The sequence below is a fragment of the Cherax quadricarinatus genome, chromosome 1 (assembly GCF_038502225.1).
Source record: "Cherax quadricarinatus isolate ZL_2023a chromosome 1, ASM3850222v1, whole genome shotgun sequence".
In the NCBI taxonomy this organism is placed as follows: domain Eukaryota; kingdom Metazoa; phylum Arthropoda; class Malacostraca; order Decapoda; family Parastacidae; genus Cherax; species Cherax quadricarinatus.
In genome coordinates this window covers 80,105,339-80,118,042 of record NC_091292.1, presented here as the reverse complement: position 1 = coordinate 80,118,042, position 12,704 = coordinate 80,105,339, and the positions used below count along the sequence as shown (strand labels likewise).

General features: G+C 35.8%; 1 protein-coding gene across 3 annotated transcripts in view; it reads left to right on the top strand.

Moving 5' to 3' along the window:
- Positions 1–12,398, top strand: part of LOC128685702 (serine/threonine-protein kinase SIK1) — a gene marked incomplete in the record, with an annotated part of 422,602 nt that extends 410,204 nt beyond the window's left edge. For 2 of the 3 annotated variants that reach the window (XM_070083104.1, XM_070083100.1), the window contains 2 exon segments: positions 735–2,594; positions 4,953–12,398. In XM_070083104.1, the coding sequence (XP_069939205.1) occupies positions 735–2,594; positions 4,953–5,066 (1,974 nt within the window). 3 annotated transcript variants of the gene reach the window in all.
- Between the last annotated feature and the right edge of the window lie 306 nt (positions 12,399–12,704).

Sequence of the window (12,704 nt, the reverse complement as noted above, 5' to 3'; positions counted from 1 at the left end):
CTAGTTATATTTTATTATTCAAGAAATAGGGTAAAACTTTGATATTTTGTGTGAATTCAAATTGAAGGGAAAGTGTAATATAGGAGAGGACTAGGAACATTATTAATGAAGAGAGGTTTAAGTTGCTGGAATGCATACAGTATTTATTTTGGGTTTTGTTTTTAAGTTGGAATTTGTTGAATTTTGTGTAAAATTGGCCAAATTACCAACTTTTGTGCACAGTTCTGATAGTTGAATGGGCAGTTTCTTGTGCTTATCAGAGTGTAGTAGCTAAGAATTTGATTGAATTGAGCAATGGAATTTATTTAAAATAGAACTCAATGTGTAAATTGTGCTTGGATCACTAATAATTCTAAGTTTTCCATCAAATTTAGTATGTTTGGTGTCAGTACCATCAGAAAAAGATTCTCTACCATTTTGATATTTTTTTTTAATCTCAACATTGTCAGCACTTTTAATTTTTGAGGTTCTGACAGTGAAAGAGTTAAGGAATGATAATGCCTTTCAGAAATTGCAGTTACATGTATTGAAATTAAAATATAACTCTTCTTGAAGTTTCTAAGCAATATTTTGTGAAAGAAAATCAAGAACATCTAAAACAGCTGTTGAGCAGAATAAATAGTGTATCTAAAACCTGCATTAATATTGAGTTTTTTAAGGGTATAAAAATCCTTTTTATTGCTGTCAATATTTATCAGTTGTTTAATAATACATTTCTTATTTTCTCATTCCAGTCACTTCTGAGTGAAGCTTATGATAATTACACAGCAATCTACCTACTACTGCTGGAACGCTTCAAACAGCATCGATCGTCGCTGCATGGTGACAAGCATGCAGGTTTAGAGCAACAGCGTCGCAGACCTTCCAGTGTGGCAGAGGCAGCTATGAGAAAAATGTGTGCATTGGTGCCTACGGGCAAATCTTCGCCAACATCAGGCAATATACACAATACACAACTCACAGGATCTTCAGGGAATACAAGTGGGGGTATACCAACACCTCTGTTGTCTGAGGTATCAACTGCTGGTGTCATTAACCCACTTATTATCCAAGAGGGAGTGATGACAAGACCATATGGCCATACAGGAAGAATATTACCTGCAATTCCAGGGGATCAGCAGAGCACTATGTCACATAGCTATATATCAAATTTTCCCACCTTGGGGTCACGTGGAAGTCCAGGAAGTGGTGTACCTGAAGCAGAAGCAGTTACCACAAACATAACACATGTCTCTCCACCCTTCAGAGAACAAAGCCAGGACTCTCAGACTGAATTTTCACCTGGTTATCAAAATATTACTACAAGTGGGGTTATACCAATGTCATTAGTAGGCAAAAGCTATCGTGATAATGAGAGTGGAGCTTCTACCTCCATAGATGAAGGAGTAGAGGCTGATATGTGTGACTCGGAGTGTGGTTCCATTGTTGGAGTTACTCGTAGTGGCCATTGTATGCTACAGAACATCAAAAGTGCCTCACAGCAGTCTTCAGAGACTTCTCAGTGCACTGACTCACCACTTGGCAGTGTTACTAGCACTGAGTCTACATTTGAAAGCTTCGAGTCACAGTTAGAGCCAGATTTAGCGGCTTCTCTTTCGTCTTGTTCACATGCATCCTTATCAGCAAGACCATTAATGCCCGGAGTTCAGTCACGTTCTCTTCAGCCCCAAGCACAGCTCGATCCATCTTCAGAAGCTCCGGAGCGCACACGTACTCACTCACCTGTCAACTTCCGTGAAGGTCGGCGTGCTTCTGATGGATTAGTTACTCAAGGTGTTATAGCATTCCGCCAAAGATTACTAGAGACAGAAAAAGCTCGTGGTTTGACCGAGCTACACAGTGTCCAACAGGAGCATCAAGCTCTTACTTCACTCTATCAGGCAACTGCTGTTACTGGAAGTGAGGAGACCACAACTAGACACCAGCCCCTTCATTATCAACAGCAACATGCACAGTATTGTCGCCAATGGAGACATTCTTACGCTGGCTCTGATGAGATGAGCCGAGCTCCTTTAGTAAGACAAAGAGTATCGTTACCAGACACTCTTAGTTTTACTACTCAAAAGCTTCTTCATGCCAAAGATTCCATTAAAGATACAGATTATACAGTGACCAAACCACTCCAGCAGCAACTTTTTCAACATAGACTACAGCAGAAACGTCAGATTTTACAAAAACAGGCAGCATTCCCAAGACAATCTTATCCTGTAGGTTGTGAGCTGTCTCGAAGGCAAATGGTTCGACAAGCATCTTACAAGCTAGCACAGCAACAGCCTGTATTACCACCATTGCCTGCTGAACTTAGTGCTGCACATCTTCTTGCTGGGTTAAATCAGGCTGACTTGGCATGTCCAACCATTGCAGAGCATGTAGGATTTGCAGATCAAGATGAGGAAGGCTGGGAGAGCAATCCAGCATGGCGTAATATCTCTTCTTGGGCACCAGACACCACAACAGCAAATTGGCATATACTTCCCTCCACACTGGCTGCATGTCAGATCAGTGAAGCTCAACAACATTCTCAGCCACCAGTTTCTAGTACTGACAGCCGGACATGGACTGGTCTTCAGGCGTGGCATGGAGGATGGCTTCAGGTAAAGTATGATATCTTATTTGAAAGTTATTCTTTTGATATTGACAATATGTGTGTTCTTTCTTTGAACACACCGGCCGTATCCCACCGAAGCAGGGTGGCCCAAAAAGAAAAACAAAAGTTTCTCTGTTTTAACGTTAGTAATGTATACAGGAGAAGGGGTTACTAACCCCTTGCTCCCGGCATGTTAGTCGCCTCTTATGACATGCATGGCTTACAGAAGAAGAATTCTGTTCCACTTCCCCATGGAGATAAGAGGAAATAAACTGGAACAAGAATTAGTAAGAAAATAGAAGAAAACACAGAGGGGTAGCAAGACATACCTGAAATATTGCATGTTTGAGACAGAAAAAAGACACCAGAAATCCTACCATCATGTAAAATAATTACAGGTTTCCATTTTACGTTTCACTTGGCATCACGGTGGTACCTCCCTGGGTAGTTGGACAGCAGTGTGTGTGGTGTGAATATTTTGCAGAGGATTTGGAGTGTAGAAATTACAAAGGGATTTGGGATCACAAAGGGTATACTAATTAAGAGGGCTAAGGAGGGGGTGTTAAAGTGGTTGGGGCATTTAGAGGATGGAGAGGGATAGGATGATGGAGGATGCATAAATCCAGGGTAGAAGGCAAGAGAGGTAGGGATCATCGCAAGAATGGTTGGAGAGAAGGGGGTAAAGAAGGATGAGTTCTAGGGGCTCAAGGATCCAGCAGGCTTGTGTGAGCATGTTAAAGGTGAATGGAGATGAGCATTTTTTTTAATAGACATGCTGTTGAAGTGTGAACAAGGTAGCATTCATAAAGGAATTCAGGGAAACTGATTAACTGGACTTGAGTCCTGAGGTGGGAAGGGAATGTTGTAGTCAGAGAGTAATCTGAATTGTGATGTCAGCACATGTCTGATAAGATGGTGATTGAGTGATGGTAAATGTTTCCATTTTTGGGAGATGGCCACTGAGGAAAAACATGCATGCCTGCACACAGTGTATAGAGCATTAAATATAGGAATTGTATTTTACCAATGTCAGTTCTTCTTTCAACGCACCGGCCGTATCCCACTGAGGTGGGGTGGCCCAAAAGAAGAAATGAAAGTTTCTCCTTTTACATTTATTAATGTATGCAGGAGAAGAGGGTTACTAGCCCCTCGCTCCTACCAGTATCAGATATATATGATTATTAACCCTTTCAGGGTTTCGGCCGTATTAGTACGGCTTACGCACCAGGGTTTTTGACGTACTAGTATGCCTAAATTCTAGCGCCCTCAAATCTAGTGAGAGAAAGCTGGTAGGCCTACATATGAAAGAATGACCGTGTTTTTGGATTAAAACAGCGACTTTGCACTGTATTTTCGTATGGTATTTATTGTTGTATTCTAGTTTTCCTGGTCTCATTTTATAGAATGTAAGACGTATTATAGAAATTGAGATGATTTTGACTGGTTTTACAAAGAAAAGTACCTTGAAATTGAGCTCAAAGTAGCAGAAATGTTCGATTTTTACCAAAGTTCAAAAGTAAACAAATCATCCTATGCATCCAATACACTTCAACTGGTGAGTCGAATATTCTTTCACAAGTGCACTAATATTATTTATACCATTTCTACACTAATGCAGTAGTCTGCATAACAGTAAATCTATTTTTTTGTGAGAATAAAAATTCAAAGTGGAAAGCAAAAGAATGTACGAGGGGCATGGGGACGTGACTAATGAACAGAGGATATGTTATTTTAGTGCCAGGAATGTCTTTCTTGTTTATTCTGGACCCTATTTGGAAATTGGCATCTTTTGAAATTTGTGTGAAATTGGCAAAATTGCTAAATTCTGACCACTGTATTGGATAGTTGAAATCGGTAAATGGGTGGTTTCTTGTACTCATTCCATAGAAAAAAATGGAGTTCTAGCAAAATAGTTATGATTTTTGTCGACAAGTACACTGGAATTGGCTGAAAATAGGGCTCAAAGTGGGCAAAATCGCCGATGCGTAAACATCGTCAAGACCGCTAACTTTGCGAGAGCATAATTCCGTAAGTTTTCCATCAAATTTCATACTTTTGGCATCATTATGATCGGGGAAAGATTCTCTATCTTTTCATAAGAAAAAATAATTTTTTTTTTTTTTGAAATTTGGCCGACCCTGATGACAAGTCTCTGAGGGCCTGTCGACCCTGAAAGGGTTAATAGTATGACCTAAGGATTTTTCCTAACTTATTATTAATAGTACATATATTCATTTAAAACTGGTAAATCACTGCAAATTATTCAGTGCCATTTCCTGATTAAATTATAAGATTGGTGAAATTGATTTTACAAAGTGCTTGATGAAACAAATTTACATACTATGCTATATTCTTTTGCAAACAGGGCGGGGGTGCAGTAGGAGCAGCTCCATGGCAGCCGGTGGTAGGAACCAGCATTCTACCACAAACTGTATGTGAAAGTCCCATTCTTGAGATGCCAGAACACATGGAAACCTGAGGTTCGTTATTTTCACTCAACTTTTCAAAAGCCTGTAATGCTTACAGCAGCTGGGCTGGACTGAGACTAGAGCGATAAACTGGAATAAGAAGTAGTGCTTCTCCACTAGTGACTGAAAATTACAAATCAAAGCTGTCGACCCTGTCTTGCCAAAACAGGGTTACAAGAAATAAGTGCGAATGTTTTAAGAATTATCATATGTCTTGAAAATATGCCATCAACTGCTTCCATCACCTTGGTAACTCAAGTCTGCAATACACTCTGTCATCAAATCTGGTATGAATCTGCATTTTTTTTTTCTGTTTGGGTATATGATGATATAAAAGAATGGAACTAATACTTTGTTGACAGTGAGAAATTTGTAATTTTTAACCTGTTAAAGAAACTGTGCAGTTTAAATGCTAATACTGTATCTCGTTTATGATTTCTAAAGAAATCAGCTCATTGCATTAAATCATTCCAATGTTTTAATGAGACTGGAATACTGTACAGTATATAATATTTCCAGGTTAGAAACCAAAATTTCTAAAATTACTGTGTTTCTTTTACTAGGGCTAAATGCTACTTCAATCAGTTACTGTTTTGGAAAAGATTAGTAAGAAACAGGCTATTAGGTTTATAAAAAATATTATCAAATAAATGTGATTGCAGTTCATTTTATCTACCATAGGTAAAATATTGCAGGCTTCCCAAGGATTGAAGAAGATTTTTCAGTTTGAGTTTGTAAAAATGTCTGCTTTTAAGTGAAAAAACTTACCTTCACTGCCAGTGACACCCATAAACTGTAGATACAGTTAAAGTTTAATTACCGAATGAGTTCTGCTTCAAAAAGAAGTTAATATTCATGTTGAAATGTCGTTTATATCCTTTGGAAAAATAAAAATAAAGTTTTGGTGATTACAGTGCTTCAGAAGAAAAATGAGGTCACAAGTGGATGCCAACTATTAACGTACACTCAAGGATATCAGTAATCCTAACCCGGCAGAAGTGAAATGAAAATGAGTATGGAAAGATAAAGATGAGACCAAATATTTATAGTCAGAGTGGCATACTGTTAAGTGTTGAAGCTTTATGCTAACATAAATCTCTGAGCTTTTAAACTGAATTTTGGTAATTGCATTGATTTAATAACCTGTGGATATTATGCAGATTTTATTTTGATATATTTTGGTATAACAAGCATTGAGGGCCCTCAAAATTATTTCAAGAAGCACCATTTGTTTGCATGAGGATACTATGTTATTGATCCAGTTACAAAAACAGTAATTGAATATACTGTTATGAAATCTAGATGTCTTCTGGTGTGGGTTATTATTAATATTGTTACTTTGATTGTAGAATATTTTCAGGAAGTGATTGAAAATGTGTGACAAAAGTGATGAAGTGGTGTTAATATATTTTCACAAGTAAAATGCTGTGGGTGAGTAATTTCTCTCTCCTTGGCAAGAATCCCTTCTCAGGCAGACTCAAGTTATAATGCTCTTTAGAGTCACCTTTCTAGTCATTAATATTTAATACAGGAGAAATACCACTGAAAATGGAGGAGTTTGTTGCAGTTGCATTTCTCTTGTCTTTTTGACCTTCATTATGATATAACTTATTTATAATTGTAATTTCAAATTGGAAAAAATGGAAATCTAAAAATCTGCAGTACTGTATGACCCCCTGTGAGTTCAGCGCTTTTTCATAAAGGATAAATCTTTGCAGTTCTAAAATTTCACATGCTTCAGCAGACTTTTTCCCACTTGTGGTGAGACCCCACATGGATTCCCATAAAAACTGACAAACAGTACATGGACATGAGGTTAAATTTATGAATTTCCAATGTAAATGTACAGTATTTCCCATTAAAGATTTTATCCGCACAACTTTTAACTTTTGGTTAACAGTAACAGCATCACCGTGAGCCTTCCCTCTCATAGTTGCCTCATCTGCATGCAAGTCAAAATTTATTAACCCTTCACTTAATTTTTAGCCGTGTGGGTAGTCTCATTGTATGTGACAGTATAAAAATTTGTGAAGCATACTGAAATTGTATATTCGTCCATATTATATGGAAATATCCTGTTGAGCCTGAAAAGATTAAACATATATTCATACAGAACAGAAAACAATTAAACAGTAAGACTTGCAAACCAAGTATTAGCTTATTACCAGGATAGAAACAATTATGACAGAATTATATGTTTACCATCCATGTTAACAGTTGGAAGTCATTTTCAATCCCTAATCATAGAAGCATATACTACTAAATTATTAGGAAAATAAAATTATTGATAATGTACAGCTATATGTGATTTAGTTAAATACTGTGAACAAAAAAAATTAAACTTTAAAGTGAACCATCCTCATAGTGTTGAAAGTGTTGTTACCTGTATCTACCAGATTGGCAAACAATACATTATTCTTCATTTGAAGGTATGTTTTAGCATCTTAATCATTTTGTGTAGGTTAGAAGATGCAGTTTTAGGCTCTGAAGGTCTCTTACTTGAAAAAAAAAAGTTCAGATTCTGTAATAATGCCATAAATACAATGAACTGTGTAGTTTCATGAAACACTTAACCCACGTGGGTCATTCAGCGCAAAGATTAGTGGAGGCTCAGTCTTCTATTCGCTAAATGTGGGTTCGGTCTCTCCTGCTAAGGTAACTGCCATTAATTCTTATGAATCGTGATATTCAGTTCTTAATTCAGTAGTTGAAAATATTGACTTAAATATGTATTACGTAATGTATCACAATAGTGGAGGGAAAGAGGAGACAACAGATGATGAAGAGCATTATAAAAATGTGATATAGCTAAATAATAGGACTTTGTTATTTACAGTTTTTGCAATACAGTTTGATAAAATGGTAATGTCATTAATAAGTAAGTTGTAAATGCAAGTAAAGTATGAAATTTCCTTGATTTCACATAGAGCAATTCAGCAACATATATGGCCTGCACTGGCATAATTGTATTATAAAAAATTCACAAAATTTAGGAGGTTTAAAATAATTATTAGTTTACTATTTCAGTACTATCTGTATGTAACTGACCTGACTGTTTATGCTGCATTCAAAATTATTTGCTTTCTCCTGGAGATAATCAGTAAACCTTCAATTTAACGAACTCATAGGAGGGGAGAGAATGTCCATTAAGAGACTATTTTCTGTTATATCCAAATGATGAGACTGCTTTTCCATGAGCATAACAATAACAGACAATTCTGGATTTAATGAACTTTAAATCCAAAAATCAATGGCCAGTTCTGAAAGTTCAGATTTTTCAGTAACAGTAATGGGCAATTCTGATTTACTACCCTTGTCTATTAAATCTGAAATCAATTGAACCAGCAGACCTAAACAATAATGAATAATTCTGGATTTAGCAGATATTGTACACAGTTTCTGGATATCCAGCCACAGATTTTTTCCTAAATCCAAAATCTGTTAAATCAGGGTCTGTTAAATTGAGGTTTTACTTGTACTTTCAGATTTTATTGTACTTGCATTGAAGATCTCTATCTGCTAATGCCCTAATGACGTGTATAATGCAACTTGGAGGCAAGTAAGTAAGTAAGTAAGTTTATTCAGGTATACACAAATACAGTTACATAGAATTATCATACATAGCAGCATGTGTGTAGAGAACCTAGGATAACCCAAAAAAGTCAGACAGAGTGACTTATTTCCATTGGGTTCCATTGGCAGAACCAAGAATCTGGGAATGGGTTGAAATAAGGGGCATATGCCAGAATTTTAATGTACACAGAGCACACTTTTTTTAGAAAGTTTTGATGAACAGACTTAATTTGTGTGGTTTTAAGGCATACTGTTCTCTACAATTACAGTATTGTACTGTAGTTAATAAATAGAATTATTTACATGACATGTGAAAGATAATTGATAAAATTTATGAATAATTTTTGAAAGGGGCAACTATGTAGATTCACCACTACATCTGTTGCTGGATATTATTTCTCACCCCTTGTGGTTAAAATTTAAGCATTATCACAAGAGTATTGTCCTACTGTTGTAATTAGCTAATATTTTTTTATTACTAACCTAGATAAAAATACATGACATATCAAAAACTTTCAATATTATGTCTAACCTCATGCATAGTAAGTTTTTGCATATAATCTATAGAAGCTTAAACCTTCCTCTCAAACAGGTGACTGTTTTACTGTGTATTGCATTGTCACTACAATTTCCATTAATATAGATTAAATAAAATTTAGTTATGGTAGCTAATAATCATTGAAGCATTTATGGGACTAATGCTTATCTTCATTATATGTTTTGCTAATAGGAATAAATCTAAATTTTCACTTACGGGAATTTACGAGCTGTACAGATGTAGCAGGTTCTCAGTGTAGAAACCTTTAATCACCATATCCAAAAATAAGTTATTGCTTGTCATTATAGTCACTTTTTATAAGTCAAAAAGAAATTTTACTAATGTAATAAAAAATTAGGGGTATTACACTGCATCGGATAGCATTCTGGGCTTGTATTATGCAAGCCAAAATTTTTTATCTGATATGGCTTGTAGAACATATTGGGTGTCATCTCATGCTCAGAAAGTCAGCCACTTTCATGCTAAGGGTTTGAGATTTTGATCAACTATTCATAGCCTGGTTATGACTAAGTATTGTAAAGCTAGTTAAGTGAATAAGCTCACCATATTAATTATTTGACTTTAACAGTATATTACTCACACAGTGTGAGGATACATGGTCTAAAACAAAATAGTGAGTGCTTAGTAGCATGATTATAAGGAAGGATACAAAAATAAGAAAAATATTCAGTAAAATATCAAATGCCACTAGTGTTGTTGTTTGAAACATCTAGTCAGTTGGATGCAGGTATGTATTAACTTATGTGCTGCATGTATTTGTGTTATTTTCTTATTACCTGGTCACAGAAAAGGTGTGGTCACAGACTAGGCCATGGGGGTGTTGATCTTTGAAACCCTCTCCAGGTATACTTGCTGCTTTTTTCTGGGCAATATCTTTAGAATCTTTCTCCATTTTGACTTAAAACTTTGCAGTGCTTGCAAATGTTTATAAAACAAACTTTCTTATTGAAACTGGGCAGTGTAATGCCCAGCTTGTAATTTTTTGGGTGGGGATCCAGTTTGTAAGTTTTAAAGGGAGGAGAATAAGCAGCACACTTTAATCAAAGCATATTCATATACTACTATATTCCCAACATAATATGGCTTACATATAAAATTAACCCTTTCATTGGCTGTCATGTAGAACTAAATCATTGATGTACAACTACATGTAGTTCTACATCATTAGCTCATTCACATACGCTGTGAGCTGTAAATTTGGTCCTAGATATGAGAGAATGGGCCTACATGGTGAGTGCACAGTATAAAACAAAATCCTGCCCCTATGCGGTGCCTGATGGGAAAAGCAAAACTGATCATGTGTTTGGTTTAAAATAATGACTGAGTTTCCTAGGATATTTTTTTATGATTTTATTGGTTGTTTCTTGGTATCATTTAACCCTTAAACTGTCCAAACGTAGATCTATGTTCACGTGTGTAGCTCTCCGACCTTGATTTTCCCCATTTATAAAAGCATGTAAAAAAACGTAGATCTACATTCAGAGCTCCCCCGCACATGGACGTAGATCTACGTTTGGACAGTTTAACCCTTTCAGGGTTTCAGCCGTACTAGTACGGCTTACACACCAGTGTCCATGAAGTACTAGTATGCATAAATTCTAACGCCTTCAAATCTAGTGAGAGAAAGCTGGTAGGACTACATATGAAAGAATGGGTCTATGTGGTCAGTGTGCACACTATAAAAAAAATCCTGCAGCACACAGTGCGTAATGAAAAAAAAAAAAACTTTGACCGTGCTTTTGGATTAAAACATCGACTTTGCACTATATTTTCGTATGGTATTTATTGTTGTATTCTAGTTTTCCTGGTCTCATTGTATAGAATGGAAGACATATTACAGAAATTGAGATGATTTTGACTGGTTTTACAAAGAAAACTACCTTGAAATTGAGCTCAAAGTAGCAGAAATGTTCAATTTTTACCAAAGTTCAAAAGTAAACAAATCACGCTAAGCGTCCAATACACGTCAACTGGTGAGTCTAATCTTCTTTCACAAGTGCGCTGATATTATTTATGCCATTTCTACACTAATGCAGTAGTCTGCATAACAGTAAATCTTATTTTATTTGAGAATAAAAATTCAAAGTGGAAAGCAAAAGAATGTAAGAGGGGCCTGGGGACATGACTAATGTACAGAGGAAATGTTATTTTAGTGCCAGGAATGTCTTTCTTGTTTATTCTGGACCCTATTTGGAAATTGGCATCTTTTGAAATTTGTGTGAAATTGGCAAAATTGCTAAATTCTGACCACTGTATTGGATAGTTGAAATCGGTAAATGGGTGATTTCTTGTACTCATTCGATAGAAAAAATGGAGTTCTAGCAAAATAGTTATGATTTTTGTCGACTAGTACATTGGAATTGGCCGAAAATAAGGCTCAAATTGGGCAAAATCACCGATGCGTAAACATCATCGAGACCATGAACTTCGCGAGAGCATAATTCCATAAGTTTTCCATCAAATTTCATACTTTTGGTGTCATTATGATCGGGAAAAGATTCTCTATCTTTTCATAAGAAAATATAATTTTTTTTTTTTTAAATTGGGGGACTCTGAGAACAAGTCTCTGAGAGGGCCTGTGGACCCTGAAAGGGTTAAGGGTTAATAAAATGGAAGACATGCTACTGAAATAGAGATGATTTTGGTTAGTTTCAGGAACTGAAGTAGCTTGAAATTAAGCTCAACATAGCATAAATGTTTGAGTTTTGCAGATTTTCCTGAGGATAGGTAAGGCCCCCACTACACCCCCCAGTCTGTTTTATGAATTTTTAATAGGCAGGTTCCAATTATTGGGAATTTCTGGTTATATTTTATTATCCAGGAAATAGAATGCATCATCTATTTTTGTATAATTATGAATTCAAAATGGAAGGAAAGTGTAATATAGGAGAGACCTGGGCCATGATTAATGAATGGAAGAAATGTTTATTTTGCACTCTATTTTTAAATTGGTGCTTTTTAATTTTGTATAAAATCAGCAAAATTACCAACTTCTGTACACTTTATATGGTAGTTGTAATAGATAAATGGACCATTTCTTGTGCTCAATTGATAGAGCAGAAGGCATACTAATGAAACAGCAAAGAATTTGGTCAAATGGATCAAAGGAATAGACTTAAAATAGGACTTAATTGTCAGAATCATTGTTGCATAAATTGCACCCAGACTGCTAACTTTGATCTTGTGTAATTCCATAAATTTTCCAACAAATTTTATACTTTCAGTGTCATTACCTTCAGAAAATATTCTCTGCGATTTCAGAATAAAAAAATATTTGTTTTAAAAAAGTGGACACTAGGAGCAATATTAATTTTGTGGGTTTGGACAGTGAAAGGGTTAACACAAAAAACTGAGTCTGGGAACCTATTGTACCTTTTCTTTTATTGTAAGCAATTCAGTTCATATATGGTAACATGCTTTTCTACACATTTTTTTAGACATGTTGCATTGTTATGTTAGTCTGTTTATACTATACCAGATTTAACAAAGACAAAAGTTGTAGAAAAGTTAACAGATA